General features: G+C 48.4%; 1 protein-coding gene and 1 long non-coding RNA gene across 12 annotated transcripts in view; one reads left to right on the forward strand and one right to left on the reverse strand.

The window, feature by feature from the left end:
* The window catches only part of LOC135176188 (uncharacterized), a 29,417-nt gene extending 15,483 nt beyond the window's left edge, over window positions 1–13,934 (forward strand). Inside the window, exons 2-3 of the long non-coding RNA XR_010302569.1 lie at window positions 6,830–7,034; window positions 13,847–13,934. This is a non-coding gene — a long non-coding RNA (uncharacterized LOC135176188). The remainder of the gene's footprint in view (window positions 1–6,829; window positions 7,035–13,846) is intronic.
* Window positions 7,553–18,817, reverse strand: part of PCDH15 (protocadherin related 15) — a 1,224,756-nt gene continuing 1,213,491 nt past the window's right edge. For 10 of the 11 annotated variants that reach the window (XM_064145003.1, XM_064145009.1, XM_064145002.1 and 7 more), the window contains 3 exons: window positions 17,665–17,738; window positions 16,191–16,323; window positions 7,553–8,644 (listed from right to left, as the gene is read on the reverse strand). In XM_064145003.1, the coding sequence (XP_064001073.1) occupies window positions 8,090–8,644; window positions 16,191–16,323; window positions 17,665–17,738 (762 nt within the window). In that variant the 3' untranslated portion in view covers window positions 7,553–8,089. Of the gene's footprint in view, window positions 8,649–12,934; window positions 14,293–16,190; window positions 16,324–17,664; window positions 17,739–18,817 lie in introns of all 11 variants that reach the window. The other variant, XM_064145013.1, reaches the window with a different exon arrangement.

The following is an 18,817-nucleotide window of genomic DNA, read 5'->3' on the forward strand; positions in this document are numbered from 1 at the left end:
CTGGTTGATTCTGTGATTCTCTTGGTAACTAACATTTGGGTCATTGAGTTACATCTGCACTACGTGTAACTAATGGCAGGTGGTTGTTAGGAGGGTTTTCTCTTTCAACTCAGTAGAAGAAAAGGGCTTCTGAAATGCCAGAAAAATCCTTACACAAAAGTCACTTGAAAAGTCCTTTGCATTTCCTTCCTCTTTCCCAAAGCAGACGTGTGCAAGCAGTTCACTGGGGACATCCCCAACACAGAATGCACTGGCACATGCTCCTAGGAGGATACTGAGGAGACCTTAGTAGCTCATAAGACAATGTAAAAACGCAAGTGCTGTCTTAAGAAGCTTGTGGAATACTTTGGTTTCAACCTGAAAGGCAATGTGTGTGACTCTGAACTTGGGCAAAGCTTTCCTAGAGTGTGCTCAGAGATTTCTTTTCACATTAAAAAACAAACCAACCAAACAACCCCCCGAACAAAGCAGACACACAAAAACCCCACCACAGCTCTTTAACAATCTCCAGTTTTTAAGAAGCAGTAAAATAAAAATCACACAGGGTTGTCAGGGTTGGAAGGGACCTCAAGGTTCATCCAGTTCCAGCTTCCCTGCTATGGGTAGGGACATTTTCCACTAGATCAGGTTGTCCAGAGCCACATCCAGCCTGGCCTTAAAAGAACATCCAGGGATGAAGCTTCCACCACCTCCCTGTCCAACCTGTTCCAGTGCCTCACCACCCTTACGGTGAAGAACATCTTCCTAATGTCTAATCTAAATCTCTCCTCCTCTAGGCTTAGATCCATTCTCCCCAGTCATATCTCTACCTGAAAAGGTCCCTCCCCAGCTTTCTTGTAGCCCACTTCAGATATTGGCAAGCCTCAATAAGGTCTCCTTGGAGCCTTCTCTTCTCCAGACCAACTCTCTCAGCCTGTCCTCTCAGAAGAGGTGCTCCAGCCCTCTGATCATCCTCATGACCCTTCTCCTTTTCTCACAGGAATGTTAACGGATCTATTTTGTGCTTGCCTTTCCCCTTCTCATTGGCGCATCGCCCTGGGATGTCACACAGGGAACTGCATCATCTAGTCTGCCACAGGAGCTTTCTTGTGGTGCTGCAGATGGGAAAGGAGCAGGCAAGAATGGGTGGGGAGAAGGCAAAATTACCTCTTTTTCTCCTCTTCACCCCCCTCAAGTATCTTAAGGCCGTCCAGTAGGAACAGAATAGAGAATTATGTGTTGCCACTTTACCTGGAGGAGCTGGAGCACAACATACACAGTTTTGAGCGTGAGCACTACTGACACAAATAGAACCCAGGGTGAAACACTACTAAGGCTAAAGTATCACAGTATCATCAGGGTTGGAAGAGACCTCACAGATCATCAAGTCCAACCCTTTACCACAGAGCTCAAGGCTAGACCATGGCACCAAGTGCCACATCCAATCTTGCCTTGAACAGCTCCAGGGACGGCGACTCCACCACCTCCCCGGGCAGCCCATTCCAGTGTCCAATGACTCTCTCAGTGAAGAACTTTCTCCTCACCTCCAGCCTAAATTTCCCCTGGCGCAGCCTGAGGCTGTGTCCTCTCATTCTGGTGCTGGCCACCTGAGAGAAGACAGCAACCTCCTCCTGGCCACAACCACCCCTCAGGTAGTTGTAGACAGCAATAAGGTCACCCCTGAGCCTCCTCCAGGCTAAACAACCCCAGCTCCCTCAGCCTCTCCTCGTAGGGCTTGTGCTCAAGGTCTCTCACCAGCCTCATCACCCTTCTCTGGATACACTCAAGCATCTCAACATCCCTTCTAAACTGGGGGGCCCAGTGAACAGGCTAGCCAAAATCCTTCAGTTTATGGATGACTTTCAAGTCTGTGGTAATGGCATATAAAAGTCAATGCTGCCCCTCTCCCTGGTGGTGCCACAGCATGACACACTTTGGAACTTGGTCTCAAACCAAGTGAATAGAACACAAAGCAAAACCTTGAACATTAGAAGCTAAGAGAGTGTCATGGGTTGAGCTGAATCTGCTGCTGGTGTTCAATCCCATGCTGCCATGAAGGAAAGTGGTGGCTGGAACAAAGTGTCATTGGGTTGTAACTTGAGAGACTTCCTGTTCCTGCTTCTGGTCCTGGGTTTGGGGTGTTGTGGGAATGCAATGTGAGAAGGAATAATAACAGCCAGTCTGTGACCATTCAATCTTGGTTCCCATAGCTTCAGGATGACTCCCATGGGGGAGAGGAGATAGTGGACACCTGGTTAATGAGAAAAACAAGGCATGATGTATGTAAAAGACTGGGTTGTGCTTGCCTAGATTATGCTAACGTGTAGGTGTGTGCTCTCTATGCTTGAGGCTATATAAATGGAGTCAGAGCAAACAGTAAAGGTCTCTGGTGAGATTCACACTGAATAGTGTGGGGTCCTTGGGGTGTCCCTTGCCGGCAGGGTGTTGGTCTTTTCTACTGGGCTGGCACAGGTTCTGCTGCACTTCTGCAATCAGGCTGATATGAAAGTGCATTGTGTGAGCTCATTTGTGTGTAACACATTAAAAAATCCCCTCCAGGCTGGAGTAAGAAGAGTTTCTTTCCCTCACTTCTGCGTTGGAGTGAAGAAGGCGGAGTCAAACTCACACAAAGGGCTAGCCTCAAATTCCTCTCAGGTTATGAAGGAGCTGCAAGGAAACTGTAAGGCTGGAACAGAGAATTCAGTGCTGCCACTTTCCCTGGTAGTGCCAGAGCCTGCAATGTAAAGTTTTGAACCTGACAGCTTACAGGTCCAGATGGAAATTGAGGAGAAACTTTGCAGGTTATAAGTTAGAGGGGGCTGGCCCCAAATTCCTTCAGGCTATGAAGCAGTGGCATGGAGATGGTAGGAATGGAATAGAATTCCTTGTTGCCACTTTCCCTGCTGGAGCTGGAGGATGACCTATTCAGTGGTGAGCCTGAGTGCTACCGGCATGAATAGGACACAGAGCGAAACACTCCATTTTACTGGAGCTAGCCCCAAATTCCTTTAGGCTTTGAAGGCATAGCAAGGAGATTGTTAAGATGGACTAGAGGATTCAGTGCTGCCCCTTTTCTTGCTGGAGCAGGGCATACTTCAGCATTGAATGTCAGCACTACCTGGCTGAATAGAACATAGAGTGAAATGTTGCTTTTTTTCCTCTTTTAAGCTAAAGTAAAAATGCTAGCCCCAAATTCCTTTAGGCTATGGAGGAGCAGATAGGGTTCTAGAACAATGGAACACAGAATTCAGGGCTGCCACTTTCCCATGTCAAGTTGGACCATGACATATTCCATATATGTGCCTAGTTCTGGGCCTCTCAGTTCAAGAAGGACCTCAGGGCACTGCTTGAAAGAGTCCAGCACAGGGCCACAAAAATGATGGAGCGGAACATCTTCCTTACAAGGAGAGATTGAGGGAGCTGGGGCTCTGCAGCTTGGAGAAAAGGAGACTAAGGGATGACCTCATTCCTGGTTATTAAGATGTAAAGGGTGAGTCACAAGAGGAAGAAGTGAGGTTCTTCTCAGTGATGCCCCCAGGACAAGGGGCAGTGGCAGAAGTTGAGGCACAACAAGTTCCATGGAAACATGAGGTAATTTTTTTCCCCTGTGAGGGTGACAACATTGGAACAGGCTTCCCAGGGGGGTTGCAAAGTCTCCCTCTCTGGTGATATTCAAAACTCACCTGTATGTGTTCCTGGATCCTGCTCTGGCAGGTGGGTTGGACTGGATGAGCTTTTGAGGTCGCTTCCAGACCCTAACCTTCTGTGATACTCAGGCTTGAACTTGATCTCATTTTTGAATGTGAACACTCCTAGCACAGATAACACACAGAGGAGTGAAATACTGCACACACACACACATGTATATATAAGGTTAAGGCTAGCCCCAAATTCCTTTAGGATATGGAGGAGTGGATAGGACTCTAGAATGATGGAACAGAGAACTTGGTGCATGACATAAGAAATTTTGAACATAAGCACTTATTGCTCTGAACAGAGGCAAACTGAACCTTTGCAGGGTATGACCTACAGTTAAAGGAGCTCACCAAAGTTCATTTGTGCTATGAAGGAGTTTCATGGAGCTTGTGGGAATGGAGTAGAGAGTTTAGGTTACCACTTTTAGAACCTGATTTCATACTCAGCCAAATAGAAGCTGTAGAACAGACCTAGACCAAAAGTGTGACAGAGTCAGGTAAATCCACTGGAAGCAAGACAAAGCAGACATGTTCTGGGTGGCACTGGCCTAGGAAGTTGGCACTGACTGTGGCTTTTTACCTACATGAAGTAAAAGTATATTGTTTGTTCTGTGAACAATGCCAACCCTGGAACCTTGTTTGCATGTTGTGGAGCAATGGCCACCCATGATGCTGCCCAGGAGGAGTTGCATCATTTCAAGGAGGGTTTGCTGTCCCCATATGGATGCTACAGAATCACCTAAGTGACCCTGCAATTGAGGAACGGATGTCATCTGGCTCTAAGCTACCATTGTGCAGTGAGGCCACACTGAAGGTCAGCAGAAGGGGATGCAAAACTCTCAAACTTGATTGTGAGGAGAGGGCTGTTTGGAAATGTTGAGTGGCTCTAGTCTGAGCAGGCTTAGTTTGTGTCCTCTCAATCTGGCACTGAGCAGTAGCTTCCACTGAGAGCTGGTGAAAGCAGGCAGAGCTGCTTGGGCAGCAAATCCAGAAGGGTAGCAATGTGGAGACCATGCTTTGTAGGTTTTAATGAGAGTCTGGCTTCCAGGAGATGCCTTTGCAATTCTAGCTTTGGACAGGCTGATCTGTCTTGGAGCAGTTAATAGCTGGTTAAGTTGCTTGTGCTGTCCTGGGGAAGGGATAGTGCCTGTAGAGTGTCTCTCTTCCCAGTTTTTGGAAGATCAAGGACAAGATTCTCTGTCACACTGTTTAAAAAAAAAAAAAGGTTCTCTTCACTCTCCAAACACTGCTGAGATGCTTCCAGAAGAGAAGACATCATCACTTTTCTAAGGAAATAAAGGTAAAGGCAGCCTTTTTTTAAGTGCATACCACTGGAGTTCGTTCTCTGCTCACAGACGACTCTGCACGTGGTACCTGGAAGGTCAGATGAGAGGGCATGTCCAGGGTTATCTCACTGAAGTAGTATCAGGATCATTAGAAGTGCCTTTTTTTCTCCCAGAAAACTACTATCAGAGGGGTTTAGAGAGGTTTTTTTTTGGGAGGGGGACACTGGAGCCAGTATGTTTAGAGGGAAGATCAGCACTGGTGCAAAGCATGCTGCTCAGAGGGGTTGCGGAGGCATCTTCTCTGGAGACCCATCTGGATTCATTCCTGTGTGACCTTGCCCTAGGTGATCCTGGTTTGGCAGGGCAGTTGGGACTTAATGCTCTCCAGAAGTCCCTTTCAACCTGGATCTATTTTGTTTCAAGAGTTTAGGGAGAACAGAAGCCTTTAGAGTGCTCAAGATCAAGACTTGCAGAGATCGAGGATCACACAGGCACACAGGATGCTAGGGGTTGGAAGGGACACAAGGAGATAATCGAGTCCAACCTCCCTGCTAGAGCAGGACAATGCTATCTAACACAGATCACACAGGAACACTTCCAGACAGGCCCTGAAAGGCTCCAGAGAAGGAGACTCCACAACCTTCCTGGGAAGTCTCTTCCAGTGCTCTGTGAGCCTTACACTAAAGAAGTTCCTCCTTGTGTTGAGACAGAACCTCTTTTGCTGCAATTTACACTCATTGCTCCTTGTCCTATCCCAGGGAGCAGTGAGCAGAGCCTGTTCCCCCACTCCTGACCCCCAGCCTTCAGATACTTATAAACATTCATCAAATCCCCTCTCAGTCTTCTCTTCTCCAGACTAAGCAGCCCCAGGTCCCTCAGCCTCTCCTCATCAGGCAGTGCCTTCCAGTCCCCTCATCATCCTCGTAGCCCTCCACTGAACCCTCTCCAGCAGATCCCTGTCCCTCTTCAACTGGGGAGCCCAAAACTGAACACAGTATTCAAGATGAGGTCTCAGCAGGGCAGAGCAGGGGGGGAGGAGAACCTCCCTTGATCTGCTGGACACACTCTTCCTAATACACCCCAGGATTGCATTTGCCTTCTTGGCCACAAAGGCACATTGTTGTTTCTCCTTGGCAGTTAGATTTTCAGTGTGTATGTCCATCCTCTCTTTGGGTGTTAGATTATCTGTTTGCTTTTTGAGATAGATATATATATATATATATATATAAAAATTTAACTTTGTTATCAGTGATTTTGATTGTTCTGATATGAATGAGGCAAGTTTCCATTCTAGAGGGCAGTAATGTTCTAAAAGCTTGGCACCCTGCAACCAAGTGGCTGATAGAAATTCTCCCTGTCATCTGCCACGGCATTGGAGCTGAGTGCCAGTGCCACAGTTTCTTTAGTGTATTTCACAGAATCATAGAATCAGCCAGGTTGGAGGAGACCTCCAAGATCATTCAGTCCAACCTATATTTGACAAGTTTTCCCTGTGTACTGCCACACACTTTGCCCTTCGCAGACTGCTCTGTGCACATGGACCCCCTCTTAACTTTACATCCTCTTCACTGTGAGCCATTTGTCTTCTCAGTGAGGAGGAAGTTCTTCTCAGAGGTAGTGGTTGGCATTGGAATGGGCTGCCCAAGGAGGTGGTGGAGTTGCCATCCCTGGAGGTATTCAAGCAAAGCCTGGATGAGGCACTTAGTGCCATGGTCTGGTTGACTGGACAGGGCTGGGTGCTAGGTTGGACTGGATTTCTGTTTATTACAGTGGCATGGTGATTGGTTTAACCCAGGAGCTAGCTGGGCTTGAAAACATATCTGTGCCCTTCCTCCTAATTACCCTTTAATGTCTGCTTCTATTGTATAGACTCATCTATCATCCTGCTTTCTTTGGGAGGGGGAATACAGCCATTGGATGGCAATTACTGATGGAGCATAAAGAACAGAGCTAAAGATGGTCAAAAGAAGAAAACAGAGCTGGTGTGGGATGAGGTCAAAGGAAGGAAAAATTGTCCAGAGAAGAAAACTGCAATGACCTAATTCACAAAAGAAAATGAACCAACCACAGCCAGGTAACTCTGAACAAGATTAATTGCTACACATTTCCTTCTGCTTTCCAATTTCCCTCTTATTTAATCTTTCCTTTGCGACAGTGCTGTGCTTTAGCAGCTCCACCCATACCTAAGATTTTAGCTAGGTGCTGAGCCAGATCCTCTGTCGGCATCCACTGGAGCATTGCTGAAGCTCCAGCTCTACCCATACCTAAGCTTTTAGCTAGGTGCTGAGCCAGATCCTCTGTTGGCATCCACTGCTGTGTTGCTGAAGCTCCAGCTCCACCCACACCTAAGGTTTTAGCTAGGTGCTGAGCCAGATCCTCTGTTGGCATCCACTGCTGTGTTGCTGAAGCTCCAGCTCCACCCATACCTAAGGTTTTAGCTAGGTCCTGAGCCAGATCCTCTGTTGGCATCCACTGCTGCGTTGCTTTCAGTTCTGGTTTTGCCACTCAAATTTAAGCCAGCTGAGGGGTTTTGCTGCATTGACTTTGAAAGAATCATGGAATGGCTTCGGTTGGAAGGGACCTTAGAGACTGTTGTGGGTTTATTGTTCATTTATTACTCTGAGTTCAGAACCAAGAGCTCTGGCTATAAACCTTGAACAGAAATAGACAGCTTACAAAAGATCTAAAACAGTATAACCACGAGTACCATACAGGAGAAACAAGCTAGGCATGGAGAGAACTGTCTGAAAAGTTAACCAAGTGTTGCTTGTGCATTTATTAGTAGTTTACTCCTTTATCAAACCATAAACCAAGGTCCAGGAAAACAAAGAAATAAACCAAACAGAAACCAAACCCTTAATTCATTTAAAGTATTCTTTAGTGAAACAGGAGCCTGTCAAAAGAGTTGTAGGGGAGGACGATTGATTGGTACAAATGTGACTGCAAATTCTGCTTGTAAACTTTAAAGCGTGGTGGTCGTGGAGGTGTCCCAGGTATGTGCAGGATACAAACCTTTCTTTTTGCCCCCAGTCTACAGTAAAAAGCACAGTTTATTATAAACTGAAGTAAAAACAAAAGCAAAAACAACAAACAAAAAGGAAAAAAAAAAGGGGCGAGGTGGGGAGGAAATCACAGTTTTGTCATTGGTATGTGAAGGTTGTTCCAGGGGCCCATCCAGAGCTCCTCTTCGTCTGACTGTGTGTGTTCACTGTGTGACTCCAAGGGCTCTTTGATGTCCTCGCTGTCAACAACTGACTCGTGCTCCTCTGTGCTTTTCATTCTGGAGGCCCCTGCCTTTGCCACCGAACTGTCAGCCCCTGCGGCCGAGGCAGTGAAGGAGACGCTGCAAGGCCTTGTGTTCATTTTGTCACCCAGGGACGGCCCCTTGGACAAGGTGCTCAGTGGCACGCTCTCCTCGTGCGTCACTGCAAGCTTGTCCAGTTTCCTGAACTGTTTGCCCAGCCTCACTGGAGAGGTGGCTTTCAAGTTATTAGCCAGGCAGCCGCGCCGGGTTCTGACCACGGAGCCGTTCTGGGCTATGTAGATGTTACCGTTGATGTTGGTTTGGGCGCTGGGGTTGCTGAGCCGATTCCTCTGGCTGGAATCTGGAGCGCTGTCTTCTCCAGTGGAGCTGGTCTCATACTCTGGGTCCACTATCAACTTGATCTTTTTCTTTCTGGCCCACTGTTTGATGACAAAGAGAAATGGTGTTAAACTTCGTCATTGCTGCTCACTTTCCCCCTGCCTTTTTCTTGTTCTTTATCTTGCCTTTTACTTTAGTAATAGAACCATAGAGTCATAGAAGCACAGCATCATAGAAGCACAGAAAAGTCTGGGTTGGAAGGGACCTTCAAAGGTCATCTAGTGCAACCCTCAATTAATTGGCCAGTCACTCACTTGGTGATTCACTTTATCTTGACCTTTTGTGCCCTTCCCATCATAGAATCAGTCAAGGTTGGAAGGGACCACAAGGATCAGTCAGTTCCAACCCCCCTGCCATGGGTAGGGACACCCTACCCTAGAGCAGGCTGCACACAGCCTCAGCCAGCCTGGCCTTAAACACCTCCAGCCATGGGGCCTCAACCACCTCCCTGGGCAATCCATCCAGCCTCTCACCACTCTCATACTCAACAACTTTCTCACCTCCAGCCTAAACCTACCCACCTCCAGCTTTGCTCCATTCCCCCCAGTCCTGGCACTCCCTGAGAGACTAAAAAGTCCCTCCCCAGCTTTTTTGGAGGCCCCTTTCAGATCCTGGAAGGCCACAAGAAGGCCACAAGAAGGTCACCTGGGAGCCTCCTCTTCTCCAGACTGCACAGCCCCAACTCTTTCAGTCTATCCTCACAGCAGAGCTGCTCCAGCCCTCTGATCAACCCAGTGGCCCTTCTCTGGACATGCTCCAGCACATCCACATCTTTCTTGTAATGGTTCTACTCTTAGGTTCTACTCAGATGTTTCTTTGTTGTTTCATTTATCTATGCAACACTTGGACACACAAACAATTCTTAACACTAGAAGTTAAAAGACAGCTAAATATATGAAGTTAGAAAGAATTAGTTTTGCTTCATGAACCCAATGTGAGACACTATAAAGGATTGCTTGGATTGGTTCTGTTTGAGGTTTTGTTTTCTGCTAAAGGTGCATTCATCTGGGCTTGCATTATGTTGAAGTGCACCTTCTTTGGAGAACCCTGAGAGCAGAGACATGGCTTTCAGAAGGAAGACTTCTGTAAATGTGTCTCTTACAAAGAAAGGTTTAAATAAAACCCAAAAAACCTTCACTTACAAAATCCAAAAGGGCATTAACCATAAAATTATAAAATGCTTCGGGTTGGAAGGGGACCTTAAAGATCACCCAGTTCCAAACCCATTGCCATGGGCAGTGTCATCTTCCACTAGCCCAGGCTGCTCAAGACCTAATCCAGCCTTCAACACTTCTATGGAGGGGGTTTCCACAACCTCCCAGGATAACCTGTTCTAGTGTCTCACCATGCTCACTCCAAAGAGTTTCATTCCAATATCCAGCCTAAATCTACTCTACTGAAGCTTAAATCTGTTCCCTCTCCCTTTGTTACTACAAGCCCTTATAGAAAGTTTCTTCCCAGCTTCCTTGTAGCCCCCTTCAGGTAGTAGAAGGCTGCTTAAGGTCTGGCTGAAACCTTCTCTTCTCCAGGCTGAACAGCCACAACCCTCTCAGCCTGACAGTGGAAGGGATACTCCCACAGTGCTACGAGGTGAAAGCATCAGAGCTTTTCTTCCAGCATATGGTCCTGCTCTGGCACGCAGGTTGGACTTGATGATCTCCGGAGGTCCCTTCCAACCCCTACCATTCTGTGACCCTGTGAATTGCTACATGGTAAACTCAGTGCAGAAATGGCACAACACATCAAGCAGAGAAAGATCTGCAGATCTACACAAGGGAAATAGTCCAGCAAAGCTGGCTGGTTAGGGGAAGAAAAGCTTGATCTAAGGCCTCGTGCTGGTTCCAGTCTAGCAGGATCAATGGAGGTCTGTTGCTGTCAAATGGAAGATGGTGGAGAAATAAAACTTTAGATTTTATAACTGCTTTTCAAGTGTCAATGCAAACAACCTCCACATTGCTGTGACACAACCTCCCCCTTAGTTTTCTTGAGTTATAATTGATCTGCCTTCTTGCAGTAGACTGAAACAAGCCACTAGCCCCCTTGATTTAAAAGTGAAATCTCTGATGCCACTAAGGCAGCAGATCACTACCACAGCTTCACTCCCACTGCAACACATGCATAGGCACACAAAGCAAGCCAGGCTTTGGAGGCAGAAAACCATGCAAGGTACAAACAGGTGGAGGTCGCTCTTCAGCTTTTCAGAAGTTATGCTGCTTTTTTACAACCACTTAGATGCTGATCCTTTGGGTGCAGCTAAAGACAGACCTGTGCTAAGGAAAGTGCTAGAAGAGTTCTCCGTGAGTGACAGCAGGTTTTGCAGGTTACTGAGCTTTAAAAGGCAGATACCAAAAGATAGAGTAGAGGTGATGGTTCCCTTCAGCAACTTTGCTGTCTCAAACCTTTCAACAGATCTTGCAAACTAATAGTAATGTAGTCACAGTGCTGCTAGGTGGGAAGGGGAGAAGTTGGAAAACACAATCCACTTCCTTGTACAAAGTCAGCTTGGTCAGACATCACCTGCAATCTGAATCCCATGATCCAGAAATAGCTCAATCCCAGCTCTGCTAGGAATACTTTGTGCTTCACACAATCATAGAATCAAGCATGTTGGAAGAGACCTTCAAGTTCATCCAGCCCAACCTAGCACCCAGCCCTATGCAATCAACCAGATCATAGCACTAAATGTCCCATCCAGGCTTTGCTTCAACACCTCCAGGCATGGCCACTCCACCACCTCCCTGGGCAGCCCATTCCAATGCCAATCACTCTCTCTGACAACAACTTCCTCCTCACATCCAGCCTAGACCTTCCCTGGCACAGATTGAGACTGTGTCCCCTTGTTCTGTTGCTGGGTGCCTGGCAGCAGAGCCCAACCCCACCTGGCCACAGCCTCCCTTCAGGGAGCTGCAGACAGCAATGAGCTCTGCCCTGAGCCTCCTCTTCTGCAGGCTGCACACCCCCAGCTCCCTCAGCCTCTCCTCACAGGGCTGTGCTCCAGGCCTCTCACCAGCTTTGTCACCCAAATGGCAGGGATTGGAAGGCACCTCTGAAAATCAAGTCCAAGCCCTCTGCCAAAGCAGGATTACGCAGGGCAGGTCACACAGGAACACACCCAGGTGGGTTCTGAATGCCTTCAGAGGTGGAGACTCCACAACCTCTCTGGGCAACCTGCTCCTGGGCTCTGTCAATCTTACAGGAAAGAATTTTTTACCCATGTTGAGATGAAACTTCCTGGGTTCCAGTTTGCATCCATTGGCCCTTGTCCTATAACAAGACACAATGGAAAAGAGCCTGGCCCCTCTTCTTGTCACCCACCTTTCAGGTATTTCTAAGCATTTAAGTAAGATCTCCTCTCAGGCTGCTTTTCTCCAAATTAAAGAGTCCCAGGTCTTAGCCTTTCCTCATCAGACAGAAGTTCCAGTCCCTTCATCGTCCTTGTAGCCTCCTTTGGACTCTCTCTAATATATCCCTGTCTCTCTTGAACTGGGGAGACCAGAACTGGAACAAATACTCCAGATGCGGTCTCACCAGGGCAGAGTAGAGAGGAAGGAGAATCTCCCTTGACCTACTGGCTGCACTCCTCTTAGCGCACCCCAGACCACAAAAGCACACTGCTGTGCCACGGATAGCTTATTCTGGGAGTGCTGTTGGCTGCACTTTTAAGTTGCCCTCCCTGCAAACAGGACTAACTTTTACGGCAGAGACCTTGCTCGAACACCAGCAAAAAGAGACCATAAATCACATATGGCTTCTAAGGCTTTTTCTCCTCATTCCTGTTCTTCACTGAATTCCATGCTCTGTCCCTTTTCCTTCCTGCAGCATTTCCATTTTGTGACAGACGTGATAACAGGGCCTCTAAGAGGTTTGTGTCATCAGCTCTGCCCAAGTCACTGCCAAGGGCACCATTACTTCACCACATGCATAACGGAACAAGAACCTCCTCTAAGAATCAACACTTGGAACAAGCAGAGCAAATGGACTCCTTCCTGGCCTTGCTCAGGGAAAATTCATCTTCCCAGACCCGCCACCTGAGCAGCCTCTTAGAATTTGGTTTTCTACAGTCCTATCCCATACAGGGCGCAATGAGCTCTGACGTTTTCCTTCTGGCTGCCCCTACAGTGAGTATTGTGTTAGGAAAGACCACGCAGAAGGCACAGCAAACGAGACCACTCCTTACTGCAAACCATCCACCTGCTGTCACCCCTTTTCAAAAGGACGTGGAGTCTCCAGTAGTCTCTGACTCCCTAACAGTGCTATCCAGACTCTCGTCTGTCTGGGACTGGCTGGTTTCCTGGGCAGACTTGTTTCTTGCTTGCTTGCTTTCTATGGTGGTGTCAGAATGCTGCTTCTCAGTGCCAGAGGAAGTAGCAGTTTTACCAGAGGTGCTGGTGCTTTTGGTCCCTTTGGAAGTAGCACTGATTTCACTTTCCAGGCAGGAAGAGTCATTCTTGCTCACAGTTTCCTCCCTGTCACTCGCATCTGTATCAGCCTCTTCCGTGCCCTCACCATTGAGAGCTGATTTTCCTCCCTTGTCTCCAGGAGCAGCAGTTTTTGCTTTGCTGGACTTCTGAGCACCTGCCTTATTTGAGTTATCTGCCACCTCACTGGCTTGCTCCACATCTTCTTCTTCATCTTCTTCTGACACCTCTTCTATGGTGTCTTCTATCTCGAGGCTGGCAGAGGAGGTTTTGCTCTTATAGCTGGAGCCTGAAGTTTTCCTGTAGCTCAAGTCCCTGTCATTCCCTGAGGCATTAGAGCTAAGGCTTGATTTCTGGCTGGATCGCCTGGCCCTGCTGCAGCTGCTGCCTTCCCTGCTTTTTGTACTGGACCTTTCAGTGCTTCTTCTACTGCTGGACTCACTAGTCCCTGATCTGCTGTACGAGCTCTGGGTGGATGAGCTCACTGACAGGCTACCATCTTCATCACTGCTAGAGTCTTCCTCATCATCATCCTCTTCAGATGAGTCCTCCTCTGATTCGCTGCTGGAGCTGGATCCAGATTCCTCATCGGAATCTCCAAAGTCTTCATCCGAGTCCACGGTACTTTCAGTGGCTTCGTCTTGGTCGAGAGTCACTTTCAAGTAGTCTTTGTCTTCTGACTCCACGCTGGATGATTCATCTGAAGCATACTCCCTTCTCCTCTTCTTCTTCTCCTCATACTCGCTGCCCTCGTGTTCGCTCTCTGCGGTGATGCTGATCGAAACTCCTGACTTGGATTCATCCTCTCCTTCTCCTTTGCTCAAGGGCTCTTGAAACTTCCTGGAGACACTGATGCGCTTGAGGACGTGATTGAGCTTCCTCATGGAGGGCCTGTCATCTGTCGACTTCTGGAAGTAACTGCCCCTGATCATCATGCTCTTCCCATCCTCGGCTTGGCGAGCTGACATCAGCTTGGCATAACTGGACTCCTTCCTCCCACCTTTCACCTTCTGCAGGATCAGTGGGAATATCTTGGCCTTCTTCCAGCGGGAGCGGGCAGACTCGGCTCTTCCTACTGGTTTGTGAGCACTGACTGCCACCCGACTCAAATGCATGGTGCCTTTTAGTCTCCTCTTTCCCTGGCCAGGCCTATGTGCTCTTCCAGGGCCAAGTCTTAGGTCCATCCCACCATCTAAAGGTCTACCTTCTGCCGGTGGCCCTGCAACTTGGCTTATAGCTCTGCTTGGAGGACCTCTGCCTGGAATCATGCCCTGCAAATCATGAAAATGGGTTATGAGCTGAAAGGGCTGTTGCTGTGAAAACGTGTGTGCTCAACAGGAATAAATGTAACATTTTCCCAGCAGCAAAATGAGCTTTCCTGGTTTGGAATAGATGGGGATTTTTCTCAAAGACATGGGCAAAGCTTTACTTCTAGGACAGGCTGCAAGAGCACAACTCCCTCACTCTGGCTGCAAGAGGGAATCATAGAATCAGTCAGGGTTGGAAGGAACCACAAGGATCATCCAGTCCCAACCACCCTGCCATGGGCAGGGACACCCTACCCTAGACCAGCCTGGCCAGAGCCCCATCCAGCTTGGCCTTAGACACCTCCAGGGACAGGGCCTCATCCATCTCCCTGGGCAACCCATTCCAGGCTCTCACCACTCTCATGGTGAAGAACTTCCTCCTCACATCCAGCCTGAACCTACCCCTTCCCAGCTTCACTCCATTCCCCCCATCCTGTCACTCCCTGATATCCTGAAAAGTCCCTCCTCAGCATTTTTGTAGGCCTCCTTCAGATCCTAGAAGGCCACAAGAAGGTCACCTGGGAGCCTCCTCTGATCATCCAGTGGCCCTTCTCTGGACACGCTCCAGCACATCCACTTCCTTCTTGTAATGGAGGCTGCAGAACTGGATGCAGTGAAAAGAATGGCTGGGAAACATTCCCTCTTCTCATTGAATTAAAACCCATATGATGGGCAAAGTGTCCAGTATTGGTGAAAAAACACAAAAAGGGAGCATTGAAGACCGCTTTCTTCTGGCTGCCACTGACATTTGCAGGTTGCTTTCCACTCAAATAGATGACAGCTGAGTTCAGGTGAGTGCTGTTCTCAGTTGGAAGTCACCAAGTTAGAGGCTGAATATTAGCAATACCCCTTTTGGTTAACCAACATGAAAGTGTAATTACCTCAGGCTGGGTGGATTTGCCTTTGAACTAGAACTCTACATTGAAGGGAGGGGAAATAAAAGAGATGTGGATATTAAAAGCAACTTTGCAATTCCTTTTCCTTGCTAGGGAAAGAGGAGGAGGTGCTGACACAGACTTTCTGGTCACTAGAAGGACAAACCATGATGAGCACTGGAAGATGCACTCTGGTCTGTTAGGAATGCAATCTTCTAATCAATTCCAAAAGACACTGGTGTGCTAATTTGAGCCTAGCTGGCATGTTTGGGTGAGAAACAGGATAACTAATTGGAACATAATGAAATGTAAGGCAAATCTCAAAGCTCCAAATCCATCTATTAGTAGTAATGAGCATTGCAGATGCTTTTCATGAACATATTCAAAGAGCAAAGACCTTTCATCCTGGAAATGGGTGTGCTAGTTTGAGCCTAGCTGGCATATTTGGGTAAGAGGAATTAGACTATAGGCTGTGAAAAGGAAACAATGATGTCTGCTGCACTCATAGGCTTGCTGAGATGGATAAAAACAAGAACACAAATGTATATAACAGAGTTACTCTCTGGCTTTAGTTGCTTCCCTTCTCTCTTGCTAACCTGCTAATCCTTCTGCTTCCTAACCCCCCTGGCTGATTCACCTTGAATGTAAGGCAAAGTCTGGGATAAGGTAGAGGGATGGGAAAGAGGTGGAAGGGTGGTTGGGAGCCTCTCCTGGGAACTCTGGTTTCTGGGAGGGCGGTTGTGTTTCTGTATTATTTTTTACCTTGTCTGTCTCTAGCTGTATCTACTGTAAATACCTGCTTGGATATTGTGCTAAGCTGTGAATACAAAGCTTCATTCTTTAATTTCCAGCTTGGCTGAGTCTAGTCTGGGTGATTTTCTCAAGTGTGGTGGGGGCAGGTAACACCCAAACCATCACAACTGGGCAAGGTTTTTATGGCCTTTCGCCCCATTGCAGAGACTGAAGCCGCACACCAGAGGCACTTACCTCATCTGCTGGGGGTCCATGTGGGCTGTAGTAGTAGCCACCATCGTTTTCCACCACCACTTCCCCATACTCATCGTACATCCCTGAAGGAGACAGCAGCCTTCGGCGGCTCCCATACTGAGGCAGCTCGTACCTGGCAAGAACACCATCACTTCCTCCTAACGTGCACTAGCCACAAGCACAAAAGGACAAGAGCACCACAGAAGCCCAGCCCGGTGGAGATTGGAAGGCACTTCTGGGCATCATCCAGTCCACCCCACCCTGCCGCCAAATCAGCGTCACTCAGAGCAGGCTGCCCAAGATTGCAATGTCCAGGTGGGTTTGGAATCCCTCCAGAGAAGGACACTCTACAAACTCTCTGGCCAGCCTGCCCTAGGGCTCCAGCACCCTTCGAGCAAAGAAGTTTCTCCTGTTTGGATGGAACCTCCTGCATTGTTGTTTGGGTTGATTGTCCCTTCTGCAGCCTCTGGGCATCACTGAAACGATTTTGGCCTCATCCTCTTGACCCCTGCCTGTTAGCTGTTGATCAGCATTGATCAGATCTCCTATCAGGCTGCTCTTCTCCAGGTTAAACAGCCCTGGGTCTCTCAGTTTTCCCCTCTCAGGGAGATGCCCCAGGCCCCCCTGCATCCTCGTAGCCTCCCCTGGACTTTCTGCAGCAGTTCACTGTCTCTCTTGAACAGGGGAGCACAGAACAGGGCCCAGTACTCCAGAGTGGCCTGACTAGGGCAGAGAAGAGGTTGGGGAGAGCCTCCCTTGCCGTGCTGCCCACACTCTTCTTCGTGAACACCAGCAGCACCCCAGTGGCCTTGGTCACAAGGACACATTGCTGGCTTGTGGTGAATTTGTCTCCCAGCAATCCCAGGTCATTTTCTGGGAGCTGCTTTCCAGTAGGTCACCCCTCACCTGCAAGGTGCAAGACCCTACCCTTGCCCTTGTTGACCTTCAGGAAGTTCCTTTCCTATGGAGAGAATGAAAGAGGAGGTTCCCTGGGATCATTTATGGAGGATGTCTGTGAGCTTGGAAGAACAGCTGTAAGCTGTGAAGCTCTCACAGTCAGACAGGCACTATCAGAACAAGGCAGAGTCATCATCTTCTCAGTAAATGTAAAAGGCCAAATACTGGCTGGGAGCAGGAAGAATCAGTGAGTGAACTAAAGCTGCTGAGGCAGAAAAGGAGAGGAGATGATGGAAATTAATTACCAGAACAGCAGCACGATGCACATCCAACAGTGACTACAGAAGCAGCATGGTAGCTGGGATGTGCACTCTGCCAGTGGAATAATTAGATTTACAAAGAAAGAGGGAATGGTGATGGTGCAGCTTCCACAAAGAATTTTGCTGCTAGCCCTTTGTGGGCACAGGGACTGAGGCAGCCTGAGGCGAAGAAATGTTAGATACTGTAATAACAAACCTCCCAAGCTGGAAAAAAATCAGCATTTTCCATACTAAGATAGGGGGAAAAGAAACCATACCCGTGCTCATAACTGTAATAATCTTGCCCATAATATTCCTGCCCTGGATCAATTCCAGACTCCATGCTTAGCTCCTGTCAAAAGAGAAACATTGGTTGAATGCAGTTATGCACAGTAACAACTGATGAAGGAGGTGCAAAGAAGAGGATCTGGGAGTGCAAAGAAAACATGAAATAATAACTTCAGGAACCTCAACAACTCTCAAGAACCATAATGAGGAGCCAAAAGCAGCTTTAAGTGAGCCTTTCCCTAGGGTATTCCCTGTGAGCGGTTGTTGGCAGCAGTCAGAGAGTCACAGACTGCATGGGGTTGGAAGGGACTGTCCCACACCACATCCTGGTCTCCAGGCTGGTGACACATGGATTTGAGGGGTGGAGCACTCATGGATAAAGAACTGGCTTGATGGCTGCACCCAAAGAGTGGCTGTCAATGGTTCCATGGCCAAGTGCTGGCCAGTGACAAGCAGAGTCCCTCAGGGGTCAGTCCTGGCACCAGTCTTGTTCAACATCTTTGTGGGTGCCATGGACACAGGCACTGAGTGCAGCCTCAGCAAGTTTGCTGCCCACACCAAGCTGTGTGGTGCAGCAGCCAGGCTGGAGGGCAGGGATCCATCCAGAGGGACCTGCACAGGCTGCAGAGGTGGGCACAAGCCAACCTCCTGAGGGTCAACAAGACCAAGGGCAAGGTCCTGCAGCTGGGTGGAGACAATGTCAAGCACAAATGCAGGCTGGGCAGTGCCTGGCTGGAGATCATCAGCCCTCTGAGCATCCTTGTGGTCCTGCTCTGGACACACTCCAGCATCTCCACAGCCCTCTTGCCCCAGGGGCTCCAGAACTGGATGAAGTACTCCAGGTGGGGTCTCAGCAGTGTGCAGTAGAGGGAGGGGGAGAATCACCTCCCTGGCCCTGCTGGCCACACTTCTCCTGATGCAGCCCAGGCTCTGCTTGGCTTTCTGGGCTGCAAGTGCACACTGCTGGTTCATGTTGAGCTTCTGGTCCAGCAGCACCCCCAAGTGCCTCTCAAGTCCCATTGGCCTTCTTGGCCACAAGGGCACATTGTTAAGGGCCCTGGATAGTGATCAGTTATCAGCTGAGTGACTTTCACAAAGGTTGGTCAGAGAGGGAATTATTCTGTCCTAGAACATGGATATGAA

Source organism: Pogoniulus pusillus, chromosome 6 (assembly GCF_015220805.1).
Source record: "Pogoniulus pusillus isolate bPogPus1 chromosome 6, bPogPus1.pri, whole genome shotgun sequence".
Classification (NCBI taxonomy): Eukaryota; Metazoa; Chordata; class Aves; order Piciformes; family Lybiidae; genus Pogoniulus; species Pogoniulus pusillus.